Here is a 26,068-nt window from a genome sequence, read left to right on the forward strand (position 1 = left end):
GTTTCCTAACACCAGGTTTGTATTGCCTTTTTATGAAAGGTTTTGAAAATGGTTTTGGCCCACCTCAAGTTGCTGTAGAATGTCAGCACAAATTTTCTTGCAGTACTGTTTTTGCTCTGCTGTGAAATTTTACTACAAATTTCAAAATGACTTATTGCTCAACTTTTAAACTTCTCATGATTTCAGCACATGAGGGGAAACACAATCGTAATAAACAGTCACTGACAACAAACTAAATGGTCGTTTGTTATGTATGGTTGGAAAAGTTTAACTTTTCATAGTATACATAGCAAATGTTAACAAATGCCTTGAAAAGCTTAGTGGTTGCTGCCTGGTACCTCTCCCAGGCATCTATTGATTTACAGTAGGTACCCAGGACTGGTAAACGTCGTCTTTGTTACCGTTAGCCCAAGATATTGGATATGTGTTGCTGGTTAAATATTATTATTTTTATTATTATTATTATTAATAAAGAGGAACTACACTGAAAAGCTCCTAAAAAAAAATAAAACAAAAAATACCTTTAATCCCGAAGGGCAGTCCGATCCATCCAGAGATGTCGTCCCGGCATCCGTCTCTGAGCCAGCGCCATCTTCCCCTCTTCTTCCGGGTTCTTCTTCCTACGTCACTCGACCCAGGTGCAAGATTGGGTGACGTAGGTTGGAAAAAAAACTTACTGATCTCACTTCGCATGCATGAGATCAGCAAATGTTTCTCTTTTCACGAAAAGGCTCCTTCTGCGCATGCAGATGCTCGGGCATGCACAGAAGGAGCACCCAAGACCCTCCCAGGATATGTGACGTAGGTATCCCTAGAGGTTTTGCACTCCCATTCATTCTCGATCACCTAGGCGATCGAGAATTAGGGGGCGCGGTGCTGTACCTTTTTTTTTTTTAAAAAAAGGGTGTTGCACTTAAAAAAAACCTAAACAAACATAATTTTTACTTTAAATAAAAGGATTGTCTACTCTTTTATGTAAAGTGAAATTTCTGAGTTTAGGTACGCTTTAATAAACAGATTTACATAGCGCCAACATATTACGCAGCGCTCTACATTAAATAGGGAAAGATAGTAAAAACGGAAAAGAAATGCCACCATGGCTATGTACAGACTCCAGATAATTATGTCCTAGGACATTTGTCATCATCTTGGGTATAAATGCAGAATGTGTACAGCAATTCTCCGATGTCACTCATCATTGCATAGGGGCATGATACCGGGATGTGCAAGGTATGCCACATCCCCCTCCCCAGGGCTGCCGGGACTGAATGAATTCCCAAACAGGAGTTACATCCCCAGGCCAAGCCAATCACATTGGCTGAAGAAACCAAAACCAGGACGAGGAGCGGGAAAAGATGGTGGCACTCATGATTAAATCTGGACATGTGAGTGTATTTAAAAAGTTGCAATCAGACAAGTCAAGATATTCTATTGCAGAATGAACATTGCATGTCTCTTATGCAAAAAAAAAAAAAAAGAGATGTGCTTCACCACTTTTTTTGTTCAGAGTTTAGTTTTAATGATCCAACAATATTTGTTCTGAAACTAGTAGTCTGTCATACTCAGCTCCCACCACTAGAGGTCATTGTGGCGCCCTCATCAGGAACCCCGGTCAGCTGTTACGGGCGGAAGTCTTGCAATATCCGCACGCAGGGCAGGCCGGGAAAGTTTGGGAGCCCCCGGGGATTATATGAACGATTGACGCCATGTTGGCGGCTTTGTGTATCTTATAAATAAAATATCGGCAGACGGGCAGGCGGTGTATTGGATGGTTGCCTAGACGCTTTGATCTCTGGGGGTGATTGACGTGTCGGCTGCTGTGACCTGACTTCACCCGAGGAAGCGGGAGCCATGAGAGAGTTCACGTGAGTTCACCGGGCTCTCTGGCCTGGGGAACTACAACTCCCAGCATGCCATAGCTGTGTGGCAGGTGGAGTAGAGTGCTGGGACTTGTGGTTCTCACACTTAGTCTCATTATGGGAAGCCTGTGGCTGGTAAAGTGTATTGAGAAGTGAATGTTGTTTGCCATAAAGCAGACTATTGGTTCCTTTATGATCGTGAATGAAGACAAAGTGACCCCAAAGGGAGGAAAGTGAATATCTTCAGTGAATCATTCACCCTTTCCTTCTGTCCTGGGGACATCTCTTTTGTATATACTGGGGCATATACTTCAGGGCTGAGGCCTGAATCTCTCAGTGCAATGACAACCTTCCCTTAGCCCTGAAGTCTGGAAGGTTCCAGCACATTCACCACCGCTGTCTGTTTAGTGTTTGTGTGATTGTGGTAAGCTTCATAACTTTCACCCATTCATTCACCATGGAGTCCTGCGGGTGAGCTGCTGCTGACCGTACCCATGGTTACCTGCGGTCAGGCAGCGTTATGTCGCACTCATACCATCTGTGTGAACCCGCACAAAGTTCTGGCTTCACATACACTTTGATGCCTCGTCTTTTATTACATGGATGGGGCAGGCATTGTCCACAGGCATCAAGATCAGGAAATGGTGTGACCCTTTTTTTTGTGACCTGTCACTAGTTTAAACATTTTTAAAGCACCAAAAAATTAAATTCATCTAAAGCGGAACTCACATGTCCATGTCCCGCTGCCGGACACCACTACATCCTTCTGTTCATTCACTTCCGGACGATCTTCAGCCATTATGATTGGCCGTGCAGGGATTAGATAATCATACGTCATGCTGGTGCTCATAAGGAATGCCTGGCAACCAAAGCCGACAATGCGCATGCAGGTATGTCAGAAACTTGGTGCGATCAGATACAGAAGGGACATCGCCTCTTCCTTTCTGCAGTAATGACCAGCCTGATCGTACCCAAACTTTAATTACACTTTAACCTCTCTGGCGGTCTGAATAATAAGTATTTTTAAATGTTAAAGCGGTACCCCATCCTATTGTGTGTGAAATTCCCCCACCTACTAGATTGTAAGCTCTTCGGGGCAGGGTCCTCTCCTCCTGTATCACTGTCTGTATTAGTCTGTCATTTGCAATCCCAATTTAATGTACAGCGCTGCGTACATTATACGCAGTACATAATACATTTAAAAATACTCATTATTTTAAATTTCCTGGTTACCAGCCCCAAGGTCCTAACCTCCAGCCTGGGGCTCGCAAGGAGATGCCCGCCATCTGTGTAGCCTGGTGATGCTCGGCTGACATTGCCAGGGGAAGCAGATGCTGGGCATTGCTGGAGGACACTGTGGGCATTGCTGGATTGTCGGAACCAGGTAGGACTTTAAAACTCCCTGGCAATTCCACCCCATGTGTGGCTTGGGGTTACTGCCTTTGGCACTAAACATTAAACCTGAGACACTCGGGAATACCGCCCCGGGAGGTTAAATGACTTGTGTTTTCCTTTCCATGAATATTTCTATTCGGTCACTTTAGTAATCAGTGTGTGACAGCCGGCTTCTAACGTCACATCCAAGATGGTGATGCCCAGAAGCAGTCACAGGGCTTTGGAAAGTCTACAGACTATTTTAGGAATGTCACATGCAGAACATTTTTTAAATACACTTATCCTATGAGAAGATTGTCACCAGTCCATTCATTTAGCCATCAGAGTCTCTCTGTACATGACCGCAATCTCCCTACCCATCCTCATGCATTTCACATACCCATTTTTCTCCTGGCATATTTTTTCCTATAACGTCCATTAGTAGTCACTCTTCCGATGCATATTCTGCACATGCCCCAATAAACCTGTGCCCATGTCCGTGACCAGAATAAATTGGGGCTTTTCTTACCTGGATTACCTGGCCAGAGGACTTTTCATTGGAAACTCCTAATGGGCCTCACTGCAAAGTCATGGCAGGGGTGATTTTTGACACCTTGGGCAAATAGGAATTGGGGACCCCAAATGTAAAGCATTGCAGCTGCCTGCACCACTTCACTAAAACTGAACCTGTTGCAATTGCAGACAAGTATAGGGGTCTGCACGGTGGCTTAGAGGTTCGCACTTTGCCCTTTACAGCACTAGGTCCCAGGTTTGAACCACGGCTAGGACATTATCTGCATGGAGTTTGCAGGTTCTCCCCATGTCTTTGTGGGTTTCCTCCAGGTACTCCGGTTTCCTTCCACATTCCAAAAACATGCCGTTAGGTTAATTGGCTTCCCCCCCAAAACAATTGACCTTAAACTGTAATAAAGACATATACCTGAGGTAGGGACAATAGATTGTGAGCTAGTTTGAAAGACAGCTAGTGACATGGCTATGAATTTTGTACAGCGCTGCATAAAATGATGGCGCTATAAAAATACTGTATAATAAGACCAAACTAGCAGTGAAGAAATACCTCAGTTATGGCTTGAAACAACCTGCAGGGTTTATTGTCGTTACCCAGGAGCGGTAATACTGGGCTATTTCAGGTGTTTGTAAGCCGAAAACTAAATTCCCAATACTCCCCTGTCCCTATTCCAGTGTTCTCCCCAGCCACTGGGCACACCACCCGCACTTTCCAGTAACCACCCAGCTGTTTTTGGGTGATTACCTAACAGTTGGGTCACATTACAGGGGCTACCACCCTCCTACAACTTCTTCTGTGTTGAACACTGCTATATATCCTTTTTTCTCTTCCTGGAGCTGATCTTCAGCCGTCTTCATTGGCCATGCGAGGATATTGAGTGAAGCCAGGATTGTCGGGTATTCCTGGCATCAAGCAGCTCAGTGTAATTTGACAGCTGGGTGTTGATCAGGCGGATGAGAACAGTTTTTTACTGAAGCAATATTGCCTGGCTTTTTTATGCAATAAACGCCAGCATGATTAAACCGCCCTTACACACTTTATCTGAATAAACATGCAGAAGTGCTACCAGAACAGCCTGCAAAAAAAGAAATGACAGACTCGGTACAAATTGGCGCTAGTGTGAATTTAGCCTTTGGTTACTAATGTCCCTGTTACGTTTCAAGCTCTGGCACTTTTCACTACCCAGTGAAACAAGCAGTAATCTGAGTTCCATGGGTACACAGGTTACATAAATAGCTACATGAGGGCAGGAAGGGGGCGGTTGGATCTATTTTTGTAAGGACAGATATACATGGCTATTCTTGGAAAGAATCTCACTCATTGGTATGTATTGCATTGCCCTAGACATCTTCAGCCTGCAGCTAAATTTTGTTCTTTTCCTCCTGGAAATTGTACAGAAAATGTCTGATAGCATTTAGCTTAGCAAGCGTGTGTGTATTGTTATGTTTATTTAGGATCACCCATATATGGCCATGATGAGGAAAGGACAATTAAGATCTATAATACAAGCTACTCCTAGATTGTAAGCTCTTCTGGGCAAGGTCCTTCACTCCTCCTGTATCACGGTCTGTCCCCACTTGCTGTGGGTCAATTACTTAATGAGGAACTAAACTCAAAAATGCCTAAAACAAAAGAAATTCACTTACGTTCAATACCACAGCGCAGTCGATAGGTCCTTTGGTGTCTTCCATCGGGTCCCGCGCCGTCCCGGCATTTGTCTCTGAGCCAGCGTGCCGGGCGCTGCCATCTTCGCCTCTTCCGGGTGAGATCAGCTGACGTAGGTTGGAGAAAAACTTGCTGAACTCACTGTGCATGCGTGCGCAAAAGGCTCCTTCTGCGCATGCCTGAGATGCTCCCTTGATGTGTGGCGTAGGTATCCCAGAAGGCTTTGCGCTCCCATTTTTATCTAGATCGTTTTTTTAAAAAAGGTTGTTGCACTTAAAAACACTTGAAAACAAACAGAATTTTTACTTTTTGTATAAAAGGCTTTAAAGTATTTCAAAATTGGCTCTCAGTCAGGTCTTTATAGCATGAATGGATAGACGATCTCCCTTCAGCCATAAATCTGTCTGTTTGCTATCCTCTCATCGGTACAAAAAAAAAAAGGAATGTGCACACCTTAGTATATGACGTGACAGAGCAAGGAAAGCTGAATGTATTAAAAAAACTGCAATCGAAGAAATGATTTAATTTCAGTTGCATGTTTCTTCTTTAATAAAAAATCTGCCTGCTTCCAGTTTTTTAAATTTAGTTCCGGATAAAAATACGATAGCCATTGGATGGGAATGACAGTCAGGGTGGTGGTATGTTTGTCTTCTAATAGTGCAATAGTAGAGCCAAAATATTTTTATTTTTTAAGCATTTGTTTACCTAGATCTACCTAAAGGCAATAATGTGTCGTGTTGTGAGGTGACCACACATAAGAGAACGAATGACACCATTTATTATTTTACAGAAAATAGTTTTATTTTCTGTAATGTTGTATTATATGATATTGTTAAGCAGTTTATGAATATAAAATTACTACTTGGGTATTGGTAGTAGATGGGGTATTGGTATTCTCCCCAAAAATGTTTTTAAGCTGGTTGGGTAAAAGATGTAGGTGGGTGGCAGCCCCTGTAGTGTGAATAAACTTTTCAAAAACAGCCTGGTGGTTACTGAAAAGTGCCGGGTGGTGCACCCAGCTAAAAGGGGCTGGGGAGAACACTGTTATTCACTGCAGTGCTAATAACCCAAAGTAGCTAGCGGGCAAGTTGTATATGCATTCCAGTTTCTATTTGACACCCACTTGAAGCTGACCTCCAGCCTTGCTGTCAGTCTTGCAGTTCACTCTGATTTCACTTCATTCTTTTGAGTGTCCCCCAGTGTGGATTAGAGGATGTAGAAAGTCTGACTAACTCAACACATTTCCTGACTCCAGCAACATGTAGCCCTTTCATCCACACCCTTGCTGTCCCTGGCCCATCTCTTTATTTTTGGTATTCAGTCCTTTTAATCATGGGGCTCAGCATCACATAGACATTACCTAGGGCAATCTGGATGCAAATATTTACTCTGCCAGGATGACACCTATCAAAGCAGTTAGATTTTTTTTATTATAACATCCATGATATTATAATTCCATGACCAAACCACTTCTTGCATCGGTGCCAAGGGTCTGAAGGGAGGATGTGGTCATGTTTTTAGGAAGCTTTGTACAGCTTCCTGCTGCTCCCTCTCACCAGCCATTGATCTGCCTGCATTGCAGTAAGATGCAGATGGGCCTACTGATGTTGGTGAGTCCTAAATAAAATATGGAATAAAGATATATTTTATTAAATTGTCAATACCATATTGAGGAACAGAGGAAGGCAATAAAACATAAAAAATTCTAGCTTTAACATAACACAAATTGAGGATAGAGCAATTCCCTGATATTTATCATAAAACCATTTTATAACATACTTCTAAATTGTTGTTTTTCTGTTTTCTCTTTGGCAGGAATGAAAGCCTAGAGGTCCAAACACAAAAATGTTATGGCATCACCTCACCAATCAGTTGGGTTGGACCCAAAGAGAGCGATCACATCTACACTGAGAAGCTGATTGAGTCCATGAAGCCTTTTGGAGTATTTGAAGATGATGAGGAGCTCAGTCACAGGTTAGAGCTCTCCAAACCAAATGACCCCAATAATGTTTGCTAAATGAACAGCTGGAAAATTGTTCTGTTTTTAATTGTGATATCAACATGAATATAATGACATATTCCTGTTTCCTTTTTCAGGATGTTTGTGTTGGGTAAACTCAACAACATAGTCAAAGAATGGATTGCTGAACTAGGAGAAACTAAGGTAATCTATGAGTAAACAAATTACTTAATTCTCAGGTTAACCCACTTTTAGTAAACCATCCTACTCAACAAAAACTGTGCAGTTTGTTCTGTTTTACACTTCTTCCTAACACTATAGAAAATTCTGACAAAGAATTGCAAAGATCAGTTAAGGTATTGGAACTTGGCTGCAATTGGATAGTGAAGGAATAGCAGATCACTGGTTTCTTTCCTTTCAATCCAACAACCTCTGGCTTATTCCAATTCTGGCATACCTTCCTCTAAAATTCTGTAGTCCAGAGAATGTTATCATGTCTAACTTGGTTGGTAGTTGTCACATAAATAATGACTGTCAATCATATAAAAAAAAGCCTTCATTTGAAATGACTGTAGGGATAATTGATAAGCATTTTTATTTTTTAATTTACTTTAACAGAGCCTCCCGCCCACTGTAATATCTGCAGCTGGAGGCAAAATCTTCACGTTTGGATCGTATCGACTTGGAGTTCATACTAAAGGTTTGTTATCCTCTGCTCCTTTTAGCAATGTAATCCATATGTGGTTGTCTGTGTCGTATGTTTAATAAATGGTGTGGTTTTTTTTTTTTTGTGTTTTTTTTAAGGGTCTGATATTGATGCCCTGTGTGTTGCGCCAAGGCATATTGAACGAACAGATTTCTTTCAATCATTTGTTGAAAAACTCAAGGTCCAGGATGGAATTCGTAATGTTCGGGTATGCTGATTCTTTATCTGAATTCTATATTCCTCATCACCTAATGCTTGTTTACTTTCCCTATAGATTATAAGGAAATTGAGGCTCCGGTGTCTATTTAGTCTCACAGCAAACACTCTTTAGAAGCCAGGAAATGTTTTAAGTGGCTAGAATAGAAGACTCCAGGAATAGGAATGCTAGCCCCAATCTGCCCCCCTGCTCTTGATTCTGCATTTAATAAAAAGTTGAGCACCAGTAATGCCCCTAGTGATGACCACTCGGGCTACCCCTTTTACTTTATAGGAACATGAACAAAGATCCTGATTGCTTTTGGTAACTGCTGCAGATTTCCACGAAAAATGTTGAGATTATGGTAACATTTCAGCTAAATGCATTGGAGCAGGGGAATGTAAAATTGAAGTGATTTGTGGATGTTTTCTAAGAATGAAGTGGGCTTTAAACAGCTTCCAAAGGTTATGGGGGGGGGGGGGGGGAAGTTAACAGCCTTAGTAGTGTGACATGAGCCTTTAAAAGTGTAAAGATTTTTATGGACATAGAAGAAAACAATCCACATACACATAGCTAGAGTTTTTATGGGAGTTATGTTAATGGTCTATCTGAGAAAATATAGAAGAACCCATTGTTGTTGTGTTTTATTACATGATTTATTATTTTTTATTTTTAAGGCTGTGGAGGATGCTTTTGTACCCGTTATTAAATTTGAATTCCTGAGGATAGAGGTATGAGGCCTTTATGTATTTTATCAATTTGTAAAATTAGATTTCTATTTAACATAAGATAACATTTTTTTCCAGTTTTTTTTTTTTTTTTTTTTTTTTAGCTATCCTACTTTGCTGGGAGTTGCTGTAGTATACTGGTGTACACATGATTATTAGTAACCGATAATGTGGGTAATAATAATGCTTTATGGTAGTTAGTAGCAGGTGTGCAGACAAAATCTCCTGGTGCCTTCAGAAGGCAGGGTGCTTAGTTATGTTGGGCTTTGTAAAATGAAAGCTGGTTATTACTCTTTTTCACTTTACTAAAAAAAAAAAAAAAAAAAAAAATATTCCAGAAACAAAAAATTAGGATAGGCACATTGATTGATGGCCATCAGTTGATAAGGAGACTGCCAGTGCTTAAGACAACAGGCGGTCTCTAAGCTTGAAGCAATTTCATTGTGGTGAACCTATATACCTATATGATGTTTTGACCTATATACGTGTTTTTTTTTCTTTATTTCAGATTGATTTAGTCTTTGCTAGGCTGCCGTTGCAGTGTATTCCTGATAACTTAGATTTGCGTGATGATTCACGCTTAAAAAATTTAGATATAAGATGCATACGGAGTTTAAATGGTAAGTGAACTTGTCACAGGCTTTCTGAGCCTATTGACCGCCTCTTATCTTGTGTTCTTTTCAAATTTTCTTTTATAAACTTTTCCTTATGAAGGTTTCCCTGACTCAAAGTATTTTCAGTGGGCAATACGTATTTGGTTTTATTTACCATTTGTGCAGTGATGTTAGGAATTAAATGCAAAAGGGCTCATGTTTGTTTTTTGTTTTTTTGTTTTTTTTTTTTTGTTCTTCAGGTTGCAGAGTTACAGATGAGATTTTACATTTAGTGCCAAACAGAAATACGTTTAGAATAACCCTAAGAGCTATCAAATTATGGGCAAAGAGTAAGTATGGCTTTTTACCTTGGTAGCTATCACACCTAATCCTTTACAAAATACTTTAAAAGCTGAAACTATTTGCCATTCACTTCTTTGAGAGCCACTAAAGCAAAGTTTTTTTGATATTTTTGGAATAAATGTGGCTAAAAGTAGTAATTACTAATAGCCAGTAGGTGGCACTGTATTTCTTTATTAGATTGTACAATGACATCCGTGTTAAGATTATTTTATTTCATTTTTCAGAACGAGGAATTTATTCAAACATATTGGGATTTCTTGGTGGTGTTTCTTGGGCAATGTTGGTAGCAAGGACTTGTCAGCTGTACCCAAACGCTGCTGCATCTACACTTGTCCACAAGTTTTTCCTTGTCTTTTCTAAATGGTGAGTGACCACAAACAGGAAATTCTTAAAATGCTGATTTTTGTTTTGTTTTTTTTTTAAAAATCCCTGATTCAAAAGTTCTTAAATTCATTTTTTTTTATATTTATTTCTGCAGGGAATGGCCTAACCCGGTGCTGCTTAAACACCCTGAAGAGAGTAATCTGAATTTACCAGTTTGGGATCCAAGAGTATGTAACACCTTACTTTACAATCTACCATGCCAGCTGTCCAAAAAATTAAAAGTAATTGTATTGGTGACCTAACTTTTCTACACCAGTATTGCTCCCCCTTTTTAAAATGGGGAACCCCTTAGGGTAACTTTCAGGTCCTCAGGGAGCCACTGCTATAATTACTGTATTCACAACTTGCAGTATATTAGTGTGGTGGTCAAGGGGATAAATGCCTCTTACATTGCTGGCCATTTGGAAGAATCCCTCCCCCACAGTTGGCCAAACAAAATAATTAGTATTAGTTAAACTGAGCAGTTACATACTGCTCTAAGGAACCCTGGTTAAGAAATGCTCTTCTACACTGTCAACTTTTTTCTAATTGAAGGGTGTTTGGTGAGGGGAATGGAGGAGACACATGTGGTGTTGGATGTCATCAGTCAGGCTCTAAGCATCTGTTCTTGTTTACACCACATCCTCAAGTCTTAAGCTGTGTTATGGACTCTGAAAGAGTTTGATTTCTCAAATGTCTTTTGGAGAAGCTAGGATTTATCTACATGTGGTAGTAAAGAGATTGAGGGTGAGTAGATTAAGGCCAACAGTTGCAGAATTTCAACTGATGTGGGGAAATGTGATGTGAGTTTTCAGATAAAGCTTTTATGTTGAATAATCTGCTTAACAGAATTGTGTAGGGTTCCAGCTGAGGATTTCTACACGAAGGACTGAGCAAAGTTACTAATCAGCCACAGCTTCTTCAAAGTGAGCCATTCAAAGGCACCAAAATGCTTGTTAAATGCAATTTTTTCATTGCTTTTTTTCTGGCATCATGGTCCTCTCAGTGGCTAGTAGCTGTAACATAGTAGTAGCGTACAGAAATGCTCAACAATGGGCCAAAACCAATCCTCATTTTTTTTTTTTTATTCTGTTAGAATCCCTATTTAGGCACTATGTTGATTTTTATGTTTTTTCCCCCACCTATACTGTTGAAAAAAAACTATTTGCTTAAAGTCACTATTAAAATTTTTTTTTTTTTGCAGGTAAACCCAGCTGACCGGTATCACCTTATGCCTATAATTACACCAGCATATCCTCAGCAGAACTCTACATTCAACACCTCTACCTCAACCCGTGCCGTTATGATGGATGAGTTCAGGCATGGTATGGTTTATACAAAAATTTGTGTATATGAATCAACTGAGCTTGTTTCAGTTTCCTGTTTTTATGACACTCTAAATGTATTCAGTAAAAATAAAACCTACAATTTATTTTGTCTTTAAAGGTCTTGCTGTCACTTATGAAATCCTTCAAGGCAAAGCAGACTGGATGAAACTATTTGAACCACCCAACTTTTTCCAGAAATACAAGTAAGTCATTCTGGTTATGACTAATATAGAGATATGTATGGCTGCATCAGTTACTAGTATGATCCAGAAAAGTCATGACACATCTGGCTTTCTAATTCCTCCCCTGAATCTGTGTTCCTTCATCTGGTACGAATTAAAGTTTTAGTTAACTTTTGTTACTGAAAACAATTTACTTTGTACAATAGCAATGTATTTATCTTTAGTAAAATTAAGCTATTTTACCCATTAAACCTTGAACCTTGATTTCTTTTTATTGTAATGGAACTGCACACGTGCATTTGTTTAAAGCAGAAGCGCAGTAGTGTGTGAATTTTTCATAGCCTATACTTTTGGGTCCTATGGTACCACCATTACTTTAAGGAGTACACAAACTGCCTTTTACATTCTCTTTCTGACTTAGTTCAGCAGACAATTCAATAAAGTTACCCTTATAGGTTTTGAGAAAAATAGGACATATGGTTATTTGTTCATGTAAAACTGCTCCATATAGGTATAAGCTCTTTTGTATAAGTAGTTTTTTATTTTTTTTTTTTTTTTTTTTTTTTTTTTTTTCTCAGGCATTATATTGTTTTGATTGCTACCACATCCACAGAAGAACATCATCTTGAATGGTATGTCATTTTTCATTTATGCCTACAGTTTAAATGGATTCTATTTAGTCCTTTGTAAAATATACCTTTGAATTAGAATAAGTGTAGACCAACAACCTGTGAGGTTCTAGCTGTGGATATATCTAAATAGGAGTTTTACTATACCTGTACAGGTTATGGGAGCCAGTCGATTTGTAGTGTACATGACCACTTAGCTTGAAGTAAAACATTATATAAAATGGAAGAATGTCAGGACCTCATGTTATTCTCCACCTTAACAAATACTGTAGCCCCAATATTTAAAATTGCCAAGAAACTAATCATCAAGCCTTTCCTCTCACATAGAGCAGGGGGGTTGAATGTCTAATCCTGTGCAAATTTCAGTAAGTTTGTATTTGTCATCAGGGGGCTTCAACAATGGCTAGAAAACAGGGCTGGCATTAGATACTGGAAAGTGTATGATATGTTCCAGCATTTACAATATTATTTCTCACAAAATAAGGAAATAAATTCAAATTGATGCATAGTCTGAGCAACAAAAAGTACCACTGAAAAATGTGATTGTACTGATTATTAACCTTTAATTAAAAAGTATTAGTTATATTTCTTTTCTTTGTAGGTTTGGTTTGGTTGAATCTAAAATTCGTGTCCTTGTTGGAAATTTGGAAAGAAATGAATTCATTACACTCGCTCATGTTAATCCACAGTCGTTTCCTGGGAACAGAGAGCTCTGTAAAGAGTAAGTGTCCAAGCTAATGTGTAAGAATACATCATGAGTTTCACTATACATATGAAATATATATATGAAAATTATTTTTAACCTCACAAATGTAAAAGCGCAAAAAGTTGTTGGGATAGTAGCAACAAGCAGGTTCCATACTACAGTTAAATTCAATAACGTGTGTGTATATATGTGTGTGTGTGTGTGTATATATATATATATATATATATATATATATATATATATATATATTTTCATGTCCCACATATAGTGGGTCATTTGTGTGATAGTGCTTTCCCTTGTTTTGTAAAGCAATTAATCCACCCCCAACACCTTCTTTTTAATGTATTTAATGTAATTCACAAATTACACACAACTTTTTGACAATGTACTGCTGTCTATACAACTGTTGCTTATGGCAAGGTTATTTTACATTTTAGATTTATATAATTTGTTTTACAGTAGCAAACAATATATCCTTAGAGTTGCATATGGTCAGCTATGCCAGGATCATTAAATGTTGCTATAGATGTAATATCGCGCAACAAGTTTTCCCGCTGGCAGTCTTCAAAGATTATGTTCACATTAGCGTACTATGTTGACACCCATGTTCTGTTTAGGTACTCACAAGACAATGTGTTGGTGCACTGAATTGCCATTCTTTGGTGAGGGAACTCAAATGCACTTTACCAACACACTGCAGTGCTTTTAATTATAGCTGAGATATGGATTGTGGACACGGTCCTTAATCTTTCTCTTGGACATGGGGAAAGCTTTAGGGGGTACCTATAGATCACTGATGACCATAGAAAAAAGAAACTGTCACATACTACCTGTTCACATACATTTGCACACCACTATTGTGCATACTGCCTGATGTCACCTTCGTGTGTCCGTTTTTTATGCAAAAAGTGGTACGTTGTTTTGCATGGAAATTTATTTGATGTTGTAGGCCTAAAATTCTTAGGCATAACTCACTGAAATATGTCCAAAATTTATTAATAAACTTTAAAGAAAAAAACAGAAAAAATCTGTTAAAATAGGATTGCATAACAAAATTGAAACCTGTAATCTAACTGTACAGTAGCATATATAAGGTAACTAATAAAATTTGTGTTATATATATATATATATATATATATATATATAAAGATTTCTTTGTATTGGACTTCAATACAGTTATTTTGTATTGAATCCAATACAAAATTAGAATTTCCCACCGTGCCTCCCACATGCACTAACGTCACCGGGGAACGTTGCTGCACTCCGGGAAAAGATCGCAAGAAGAGGACACGGGCTGAGGACCTGTAAGGACGAGGGGATGCCGACGGGACCAGGTAAGTGTGTGTTTTTTTATTTATTTTTTTTTTGTTTTTTTTTTTTCCCCTGAGCCACACTTGGGAACACCACTAAGGGGATTAAAAAAAAAAGTGTTAATGTAAAGGGTCCCAACTGAAAGGCAAAATAAATATTGTTGGACAGTCTTGTTCTAAGTAGCCGCCACCTTCCCTATCACACACTTGTAGAATCAGGCACATGTTGGTTCTGGAGTAGTATAGGCAATACATTTGCGCGTGCACATTAGGCTTGTATATCTCCATTGAATACACTACTTGTCTGAATGGGAAGCAATAACTTGTTTCATCACTCAAGTAGATGGAGTGCTGTATACTCCTGTGAAAAGAACATGTATTTAGCCATGCTTTTTTGCACTTGTGGATTCAGGGAACAAATCTATGTGATTGATGTATGGATAATAACTCCTATAACCAAAATGTGTTTCTTCCAGTAGTGAACACATGTCCATGTGGTTTCTTGGAATAATCTTTAAGAAAGTTGAGAATGCAGACAGTGTAAACATTGATTTAACTCAGGACATCCAGTTATTCACAGATACTGGTAAGTTTTTTTTTTGAGTGTATGTGTAAAAATTATTTCATAATCCTCAGAGTTCTCACAGCCCCTTTTTGCTAGGATCATTGGCACTTTTCAGTAGCCACCCAGCTGTTCTCTGACCACTCAGGCTGAGTTTTATGTACAAGTGGCATCCTGTAAAGCTCTGAATTTGAAGAACTGTAATGTCAGTTTTTATATTGGTAACGTAACCTAGGCTTAATTAATTATTTCACATTTTAGAAACACTAGGATGTTGGGTCACAATACAGGTGCACAGGACAGTTGGGGCATGATACAAAGACCATGTAAATACATACTAAGGAAGTGGGCATTAAAAAAGGTCGAAATGTATATTGCATTAAAAAGGTGGAAAAGTATAGGGGGAAATAGATTAATGGCTTTCTGGACATCTATAGCACAAACTGGGATCACTAAATTTTGTTTTGTGTTGCTCTACCCATTTTTTTTACTATTCAGCTACACCTTTTCCCCACCCAGCTGAAGCAATCAGTACATGAAAAGCAATCCTGTGACAGTAATGAGTAATACCATCAGTGTTGGTAGTTTCATGCAGATTTTGTTAAGATTAGGATTTTACAATGCCATGAAGATTTGACAGTCCAGCTTTGGGAATTGTGAAATAGTCTTAAACCCAGGCTCCAGAAATTATAAAAATGGCAAATGTAATTTTGTATTTATCACTACATATTATACTCCAGATTTGTTAACTCCCCTAAGCTGCACACTTTCACTAGAAGTGGGAAGGGATGAAACAGAGAGCCAATCATGGAAGCTACTGGCTCATTTACGAACATTAAAGACATAGGAGGGTGAAAAGTGTCGCAGAGGATGTCAATCGCTTCTGTTTACCCATCTTTCAATTACTGGCTGCGGGTGGGTAGGTGTTTTGTGTGTGTGTGTGTGTTTGTGGTGGCAGAACGGTGTAAATCTGGATGGTCAGAAACATGAATCTTGTCGGTAAAATATATCAAATTGGTACTTTTCTGGATTGTGCTTTTAAATGACACAACTGCACATTGAAACATAGTAGAGTTATCTGGTTTACCACCCTCTTCCTCCACATATATTTCATGTACCTCCTGGGGGTAGAAAGCTTTTTATCATGGTTTCATTCAGCAACACCTGCACAGTAGATGTAGCTTTCTATGGAAAGGGGGATGGATTACCTGCTCTGTAAATTTTAGTATGGTTTTACTGCAGAGTTGCCATTTAAGCAAAGAGTCATGGCTTCCAAAACTGTGGTAATAGTGTGGGTGGTAGGTTGGGAACAAACATTTTTGAATATTATGGTTTTTTTCTTATTATATAAAATTTATTATAATTTAATTAAATGCATTTCTTTTATCGCAGTTTACAGACAGGCACATAACATAAACATGCTGAAAAAGGATGTAAAGATTGAAGCCACACACGTAAGGAAGAAACAGCTCAATAAATACCTCCCTCCAGAAATGCTACAAAAGAGAAAGAAGGTAATCTGTTTACTTCTACACCTAATGTCCGTTTGTAATCGGTTAAGGCACTAAAAACTTAGGGTTCATGCATGAGTTGATATTAAACTGAATGAACTGTCCGCTTCATACATTTCTCTGAACTGTAATAAGACACCTCGCTTTTTTGTTTTTCACCTTCCCCATCAATCACAATAAAACTGCAATTCTGCATAACTAAGAGTCTGTTGCAGAATTTTAGTCTGCAGTGATAAATAAAACTTAGAAATGTTCCCCCCAGAACTGTTTTTAAGCTGTAGGCAAGTGGTCAAAAATTGAGTGGAGTACCACAATATTTTGTTCCCAGTTGTTGTTTAAATTGAGGTAACGCCTATAATTCGGTCAGATTTTTATTCCCCTTCTTTGTTCCTACATTCTGATGCCCACCCTCCTATAGTATCTCATTTTTCCATTATCTTTGTATTATGTTCCCAACTGTTCTGTGCCACTGTATTGTGACCCACGTTTTCAATAACCACCCAAAAACAGCCAGGTGGTTACTGAAAAGTGCCTGATGGTGTACTCGACTAAATAGGGTCTAGGGAAAACCCTGATAACCCACTAAATCACTTAAATAGGAAGATGGAGCTGGGTAAGTGCTAGTTTGTGAGAAATGTCTGAAGCTGCTGGGTGATCCTTGTTTACATCACAAAAAAAGGACCAGTTTTAAATAGTTTGACACTCACTGACAAATTATAATATATTAACAATTCTGTCCTTTTTTTTTTTTTTTTTTTTTTCCAGCAAAGTATTCCAGATATCAGTAAATCAACCTCTGGTCTGTCATCCAAACGTACTTCCCTGGATAGCAACTACCTTGACAGTTCCCAGGATACAGACTCTGGGTCAAATTTGGAGTCTCTTGCATCTTGCCAAAAAACCTCTAGATCAAATAGTCCAACTTTCTTTGAGGCACATAGGTCAGTCCAGTTCCTTTGATTTTCCACCACTGATTTTTACAAATCTAATTACATTTCATATTTGAGACAGAAACTTTCCTTCATTAGAATTAATGACCTTCTAATATTAACAGCAGTTTTAGGAATCCCACACCAGAGGACTTGGCCCCATCAACCCATAGAAGGGTCAGCTTGGTTGTACCTTCAAGAACTACTCGAGGATTGGACAGCACAGATCCTGAAGTACACTATGAGGGCACTGCATCGGGTCAGAAGTCTAGATCTAACAGCCCTTTGCTGCCAGAATCGCACAGGTTAGAGCATTTTTTTTTTTTCTTTTTTGTCCAGACAGAGAGCAAGGGTAAATAGCATTGTGTAAGCTCTAAATCTCTACAGTCAGCGCACGTACACAGGGCTAAAGATTCTTTCCTTTTATGGGACAGCTCTGGGCTACTTAGTATCAGTACTGCTACATGCTTCATACCTGGAAGTAGTAGTAGTTCTGTTCCTTTTCCTTCCAAGAGGGTAGTGTTCAACTTTGGTTTAAAGCTGAACATTTTATCTTTCCTGTGTAAAGGCTAAATGCTCATTTTTGCATTGGGTATTATTAACCTCCCTAGCGGTTTAATTCCATTCAAATTTCCATGCAAAAAGTGGTACAATTTTTTTTGCATGGAAATTTTTTTTTTCATTGTAGGCTATAGTTCTTAGGCTTAACTCACCGATTATTTATCAAATTTAACAAATTTATTAATAAGCTTTAAATAACAATCTGTAAAATGTACTATAACTGTACAGTAGCATATATAAAATAATTATATACTATATGAATATTTCTTTGTATTGGACTCGGTACAGCTATTTTGTATTGAATCCAATACAAAAATATTTAAATTTCCCGCCAATCCTCCCACTCGCACTGACGCATGCACCAACATCGCCGGGAAACCCCGCAGATCGTCGCTGCATTTGCCAGCTGAAGATCGAGGAAGAAGGATGTGTCCCCAGCAGGACGCCGGCGGACAACATCGGAACAAGGTAAGTGGGTGTTTTTTTTTTTTTTTTTAGTTGAAAGCTACCCAGAGTGTAACCCTTTTTGCAGGTAAAATCCACCCCAAGTCACACTCGAGAATACCGCTAGGGGGGTTAAATAGGCTTCCTTCTTTAATGATCCCTTGCTTGCCCTGGCAGCCATTGCCCTTTCTTTCATTCAAAGCTTTGGGTTATAAGTGGGTCCAAGACATTCTCTTTTACAACTCAGGACTACTTGTTCTGCTTTGTATGTAATGATGTCAAATTAATAATTTCAAAAACTGTAAAATTATCCAGTTTGTAATAACAGCTTGTGGGCAATGTCTGTATAAGATATATGCTCAAAATGTATGTGTAATTGGTCAGGTATTATGTAGGTATTCCCTAGGTATTTTAGTGGCCTACAGGCAGATTTAAATTGGACAATTATTTTTTTTAAACAGTATTTGTGTAGCGGCAACATATTAGGCAGCGCTGTACATTAACATAGGGGTTGCAAATGACGGACATAGACAGTGATACAGGAGGAGGAGAGGACCCTGTCCCGACTAGTTTACAATCTAAGAGGTGGAAGTCCCAAACAGAAGATAGTCACAGAAGACCTGTGGCAGTGAGGGATAAGGCAATACAAATTGATTATAATGGTACTGGACAAAACCAAGTATTTAATCCTTGCAGAATGGGGGGGGGGGACAAGTCCTTCTGAATATTGTCTGGCATGTCCCCCATAATAAATTGTTAAGCTGCCTGAACAGGAAAACTGAATGGGAAACCAGATTACCATTATTTAGTGCTTGCGAAAGCTTGTAAATGCAATGGCATCAACTTATATATTTGGCAGGGGTTGTCAGGATCATGTTTATCATTATACCAGTAAATTACTTGTAGATGTGTTTTTTCCAAACTTGGAGCACTTGTAAATTTCTTGGGTTTTGGCTATACTTTAGAAAAGCAAGGGAAATTATGAACAGATTTACTACTTTGACAAAAAAAAAATTTACACTTAAATTGCTTTAAATTGTATTACTGGTTACTTGATTGGGGTGGGAGGTTAACAATTTGTGAAGTACAGTTTATTTTGTAGACAGCAGAACTCGTATTTTCTTTTTTCAAAAAAACAAAGCTGTAGCATTTACTGTAATTTTCAATTGAAAAGAAATGCATATAGGTCCTGAGATATTAACATAAATGGGCACTGTTTTGATACTGTTTTATTAACTGAGATAAACTTTGAGCTTTTTTATTTCATACATTATAATGGTTTTATTTAAGGAGGCCTGAATCAGAAATCTGTGCATCAAACCTTGGACATGCAGGTCCCTCTTCTGGATCAGGGCAGTGCATTCCTGTTATTGAAAGACGTAAGCATTACCATGACATAGCTGTGCACCCACGCTTAAAAATTGCCAAAGGAAGATAATATGAAAAGGCCTAACTGATCCCTACTCCCAAACCCCCCCCCCCCCCCCCCCCCCCCCTTCTGTTTTCAGGATCTGATCCAGATTCTGCTGTAGCAATATCGTCTGATGTGCAGAATAGCTACAGTATTCCTACAGTAGTTTCACACCGTAATGCTCAATCGGACCATTCTCAGGGACCTCTGCACAATGCAGTACTAAATATCAGCCCGAATTCTACGGCTAAAAGGCCTCATTCTCCAAGTGTGGAGCTTTCTCCTAAGCGAATAAAGGACACCCAAAAGGTTTGTGTGCAATTGGAACAATAAAATATATATATATTTTTTTATTTTTTTGTCTTTTTACACTTAGTGAAGGCTCAGAGTAGGCTTTAGACCAGGAAAGTCAGGTACTATTATTTTATAAGGAGTGGTTAGTAAATTGACACTATACATAGGCTGGTTTTAGAGATATCTAACAGAATTCAGTAGTGGTAGCTGTTTTTTTTTTTTTTTTTTTTTCTTACAGCTTTTTGGCTACAAAATGCAATTGGCCTCACCCCATCCTTCACCTCAAACTTCCAGCTCACATTTGAAAACAAAATCTAGACACCTAAATTTGCTAGCAGATTATCTCTTGACTAGGGCTGACCTTCTCAAATTTTTATTTTGTCAGTAATGCAACTTAAAGGCTTCAGAAAATTTACTCCCAGAAATTATTAAATGTACTATTTTCTATGTCCTGATCTTGTGTTTTGGTACATTCTAGCTTCCAGGATTGCCAGAGCCAACCTTTGTGGAGCCTTCTTTAATCGAACAAGGTGACCGAAGGAAATCTGTGGTAAGACAGATAAAATATATATCCTTCTGCGCTCTGTTTTGTATTTTACTTAAAAAAAAATTTAACAAACCTTTAAACTTTAAACCTTTTTTTTTTTTTTTTTTTTTATAGGAGAGAACGAGTGCCATAGAAGCAATGCCAATTCCCACTATTGAACGCTGTAGATCACAGGTACTCATTAAAGCTGGCTTTTTACAACTATGAATTATTGCACACCATGCAATCTTTAGTGCATTGCAGTATCTTTTTTTTTTTTTTTTTTTTTTTTTTGCCCTTGAGGTACGCAAGGTATTTTACTACCATCTGCTGTGATACTTTCTATATTTTCTTGTCCATTGTGGTGTATTGGGCAGCCCATTCAAATTCACATACAAAGACATTTTAAGACCAGCGGTCATTAACCTTTTTGGACTTAGAGACCACTAAATGCACGGACTCGCGGACCTCTCATGCATAGACTGAGCCTACAATCCGTAAGGGAGACATGGTCCGCGGCTCTAGCCGGTGCTTGAATAAATGGCCTGAATAAAGGCATGATATCCCCTTTGAACACCAGTAGAATGAATTGGTATGCCAGCTCCACCTTTACTCCCTCCACTTTAAGATTTTGTTTATATTAGAGAGATGTTTGTTAATCCCTATGGGATTTGAATAAAATATAACAAGCACCTGTAGAAATGATGGTCACTTTTCTTCTCACTTTTGATCATTTAGTGTAGTTTATTGCCTTCCAAAAAAAGTATTGTAACCGTATACAATCCAAAAGAAACAGGTGTGTTGAACAAGCATGTTTTACTTGTAGACTCTACAATTTCAGCTCTTGTGCGAAAAACAACTCATACAATGGTGGTACTGTAATATGCCGTGTATAGTATTTCACTGATACCTCTGTTAACTTTTTTTCTTTCCTCATTTTGTAGCGGCTACCCAGTAATGAGCTGCCTGATGCGTCTTCACCTATACCAACTAGTAGAATACGGGTCACTAAAAATTCAATTAGACTTACATTAAACCGATAACTTCACTATTATGGAAGACTCAAGCAATAACAATGCAGCTCAAGTATTTAGTGGTGGATCTCTAAATGGCTGCTGGTTTCTATTAATTGTGTCAGAATGTGAACCTTCTCTCGTTTCCAGCCTCATGCTGTCTACTGCCATCATTTTCTGCACACAATTTTATAGTATTTTTAAAATCCTTTTCACTTTTTTTTTCTTTGCAAAAATCTTTAAAAAGCTTAAAAAAAGTTTTTTATTTTTATTTTTTTTTTGTATGGTTTTGTGCTTTTCGGTCAGTGTATTCCCAAATTTGTTTAAAATTTAAAAACTAACAAAAAAAGTCTTATTTGTATACAGAGCTCTTAAAAGCCTCTGTTTTGTGTGCTTTTGTTTTGTTTTTCCTTACAGGATCCCTTTAATAGTATTCCAACGTGTATTGCTTTACTTTACCTCATTTACCATCTAGGTTGGTAGATTTTTACTAGATGGTAAACTGAAGCCTTTGCTATCAGTGGGCTTGCCGACACTTCATAATCTGCTTTCAATGCAGACAAAAATTTTAATTTCAATCTGGAATACAAAAGTATAACTGTCTCCCGTGGAGATTTATAGCGTAAATTAACATTTATATTCGGGACAATATTTGGATATATCCCCAGCTCCCCTTAATTTATCAGGAAATTCTAATTGTAATTTCAAGTTGCTATGCATTCTCTATCATCCTATTACTATCTGTCTGTTTCTTATGTCCATGTCTGCGCCTTTCTTACAAAATCCACACATTTTCCACTGTCTTTTTGTCAGGAAAAACTAAAACCACTAAAACAACCATTGGGGAAACAAATATTCTTATAATTTTCAGAAAATAAAAGTTCTAGATGTCTCCTCTAACCTGCAGGTTCGCCTTTGTGCCAGAAGAATCATTTGATGGCCGGGCCACTATGTAAATGACTTTAAGGTGGCTTTTAATTCACAAAACAAGCAGGGTGTGGAAAGTTAACCCCTGGCTTGTCATTTTCAATTAGGAAGAATTTTCACCAAGAAGGTATTTGGAAACAATTACACCTTTTTTTTTTTTATCTAACAGCTGCTATGCTCATTCCATATCAGCAGAGCAAAAGTATTTTTACATGATTGCCTCAGGAACAAAGTAAAAACTAAATTGTAAGGATTACTTTTTTTTATACTTCATTATTTTTAGGGATTTTTCACATAGGTTTGTGTATTTGTTGTAAATTAATGTACTGCTGAATAAATCCAACTGTAATGTAAGCTATATATTCAGACTGTTTTATTTTGTATATCATTTTCCAAACATGGCAATAAAAGTATCTACCCCCAACTCCAATGTTTGCTTTTTTTGTTAAATAGCTTGGGAAATGTAAAAGTACAGATATATAACACTGTGCAAGTATATTGTAATATTACTATTACAGTTGTATAATTGGTATAGTTTAACATCTTGTCTAGAAGCATTAGAATCTGGAATATATATATCCATTGGGAGTCTCATTTATTACGGTAAAAGGCAGATTTTATAGGATATTTATATATTTTACTGTTTTATAGGAGGACATCTTTAAAAGTCATGTTAAAATCCTTGCTTATCTTTAAGCTAGGGGAGGTGCTGGAAGTTCCTTTTTATTATACCAAAAATATATGCAGATGGGTTTGTCTGCCTTCTGACCTAAAAATATTTGCAGATTTGCTGGCTAAGAGGCCTTTAGTAAAAGCAGGGAAGGCTGGGTAGCAATATGGCTGTAACTGGCATTTTTTGCAGTGAAGCATATTTTCTCGCCACTCACTCCACTTCCAGTAAAAGTAGTCCCCGGGTTACGTGCGAGATAGGGACTGTAGGTTTGTTCTTAAGTTAAATTTGTATGCAAGTTGGAACAAGTAAATTATTTTAATAAATGTAATTAGGACAGATGTTTGTCTCAACATATTGGGCAGTGTTGGTATCAATTACTGTATAAAATCCTCACTGTGCGTTAATCACAAACAAAAAAAAAAAAAAAAAAAACATTTATGGAGCCCAGACATTCATTAACTGCTGGAGCAAGCTGTGTTTGATATGCAAAAAGAAACAACTGCAGAGTTTGTCATTAAGATCACCCACAACCTCAGCTGTGTTTAGCAAAATTTTTCTTCTGCAAGTCTTGAAAACCGCCCCCTCCAAGCCTCCATCTTGCACAGGAGTCCTCTGTATGTCGGATGTCCTTAACCCAGGGACTACCCGTATATTGTTCTGTACATCCTTTCTGGGTTGAATTCAAAAATGTTTTCACTCCAGGGCTGCTCTCTGTGCTCCCCATTTCTGCTGGACTTCTTCACAGGTATTCTATTCCAGCCTGTATAAGTGAAATTGAGACTTCATCTGGGGAATTCCTAATTTCAATTGGGCATTAATGCAAATTGCACAAATAAAGCAAGCTGTATAGGGGGGTGACTGGCTGGGTTACTGGAAAGCTGAACCCTTCCCCTTCAAGCTGGAATGGCGAATAAGATTTCTAGATAGTCTGTTCTTTATTTGAACACTTAATGATTTAAATAGAGCTCACAATTGGTAAAATGCCTCTTGCAATGGGAATATTAACTAACCTTGCAGCAGAAAACCAGGAATGTGCCACTGTGTGTGTTCTCAAAACCTACTGTCACTTGAAAATAGGACTTTGTTTTCCAGCTACTGCAGAACAGTGCTTTCTGGTGTGTATAAGTGTATGTAAATAAATGTCAAAAGGCCTCGCTTTGGCAGGGCATATACTATTAATGGAACGATAAGGAGAAATTAAGCATACACCTGCGCAAGTATGGCACTCAAAACAAAGACAAAAATAATTTGTTTAGTGAACAGCAACCAATTGGGATACCATAGGCTCAATTCACAAAGCTAACACCCAGGGATAAGGATTCTAAAGCTACGTACACACGGCAGATTTTTATCGCCCGATAATCGGCATCGGCCAAATATCGGGTGAAAATCTGCCGTGTGTACAGTCGGTGTCGGCCATCGTCCGAACGACCGTCCTGCCGGATCCACGGACGATGGACGACAACCGATCCTAATAAAAAGAGAGGGGGAAGGCGGGCAGCAGGGTGCCGCTCCGTCGCTCTCCCCCTCCCCTCTCCATAGAGCATGAACGGTGCTGTATGTACAGCACCGTTCATGCATCGTGCAGTCCCTTGTCGTTGGAAAGGATCGTGAAAGATCCTTTCCAACGACAATAATTGCAAGTGTGTACACAGCTTAATTTTTAAGAAAAAAAAATAGTCCCTCAGGCTTGTGTTTAAAGCTTTGTTAAACAAATGTCTCCTAAATATAAGTATATCACAAAGGCATCTTATAAGTGCTTGACTGTTGTATGTCTAGTGATGCATATGTGTAAGTTGAATAGGCCCATAATAGTTTTGCTTTTTTCTTTCACAATAAACTGTAGTGCATAGATGTCCAACACACAGTAATCACATTTACCACCTCTGCCATGGGCAGACTCAGGCCATTACTTTGCTGAAGATCTACGACTGTCAAAGACTCCTTAGCGTGTTTCACACTTCTCTGTGTCCGTGGCCTGGTCCTCCAATAAACACTGGGCTACTGTTTCATAATCAAGCTAACATGCTGAAAAAAATATCAAAGTATTCAATTCCTGTTGATCTAGGAAGGCGTCAGTTGTCTATGATATTTATTGCTCTTGGCCTTCTTTTTGAATGTCTATTACATTTTTTTTTAATTGTACGTAGAAACTTCCTTGTTCAAATATTTATAAATCATTTATTTAATAAAGTCATGGGGATTTCCTGACAATGGGAACTTTTTATCCCACAAACAGAAACCTTTTTTAAAGCATACATATACTTGTTTTCAGAATAATGGCAGTGTTTAAAGTGAATAAAGCTCAAAACCCTTTTATTAGCTTTTATGACCATACACACAAATGAAATGAGAACACTGCACATTCTTTTCCAAATCAAATCATAGAAAATCACCAGAAAAGATCAAATTTGTGTTATTCCTTTACAGAAAGTTAAACATTATAGCAGTGAGGAGTTCAATTAGTGAGGTCATTCATTTTGTAACAAAAAATATTTTGTTTATATGACCTTTTGTAAGGAAGGCAGCAAATGTTGTACATGTGTGTTATAGTGCATTTCTCTCTGTAACATGGGTCGTTCCAGACATTGTTCAGAAGAACAGACTACTTTGATTAAAAAAAAAACTCATTGGAGAGTGGAAAACATATAAAAAAGTGCAGAAAGTGATAAGCTGTTCAGCTAAAATGATATCAAATGCTTTAAAATGGCAACCAAAACCTGAAA

General features: G+C 38.2%; 1 protein-coding gene and 1 non-coding gene across 5 annotated transcripts; both read left to right on the forward strand.

Annotated features, from left to right (window-relative positions):
• The first annotated feature begins 1,636 nt into the window (after positions 1–1,636).
• PAPOLG (poly(A) polymerase gamma) lies at positions 1,637–23,093 on the forward strand. Of its 4 annotated transcripts, none has more exons than XM_072409520.1 (23): positions 1,640–1,865; positions 7,243–7,401; positions 7,525–7,591; positions 8,006–8,087; positions 8,192–8,301; positions 8,967–9,020; positions 9,526–9,637; positions 9,871–9,960; positions 10,198–10,336; positions 10,452–10,524; positions 11,541–11,661; positions 11,783–11,867; positions 12,425–12,478; positions 13,077–13,196; positions 14,968–15,077; positions 16,446–16,567; positions 17,330–17,505; positions 17,622–17,798; positions 19,789–19,877; positions 20,007–20,218; positions 20,682–20,753; positions 20,865–20,924; positions 21,674–23,093. In XM_072409520.1, exons 1-23 carry the CDS (start codon positions 1,852–1,854, stop codon positions 21,770–21,772), a joined length of 2,397 nt encoding a protein of 798 aa, XP_072265621.1. In that variant the 5' UTR covers positions 1,640–1,851; the 3' UTR covers positions 21,773–23,093. The 4 variants fall into 4 exon arrangements, with proteins under 4 accessions (XP_072265623.1, XP_072265621.1, XP_072265622.1 ...); XM_072409521.1 differs by having other exon boundaries at positions 14,971–15,077; positions 17,619–17,798; XM_072409519.1 differs by having other exon boundaries at positions 1,641–1,865; positions 17,619–17,798.
• A 1,397-nt stretch (positions 23,094–24,490) lies between these two features.
• Positions 24,491–24,596, forward strand: LOC140330210 (U6 spliceosomal RNA). Its single transcript, XR_011920679.1, has one exon. It is a non-coding gene; the product is annotated as a U6 spliceosomal RNA (small nuclear RNA).
• Positions 24,597–26,068: the final 1,472 nt, after the last annotated feature.

Source organism: Pyxicephalus adspersus, chromosome 4, assembly GCF_032062135.1.
Source record: "Pyxicephalus adspersus chromosome 4, UCB_Pads_2.0, whole genome shotgun sequence".
In the NCBI taxonomy this organism is placed as follows: domain Eukaryota; kingdom Metazoa; phylum Chordata; class Amphibia; order Anura; family Pyxicephalidae; genus Pyxicephalus; species Pyxicephalus adspersus.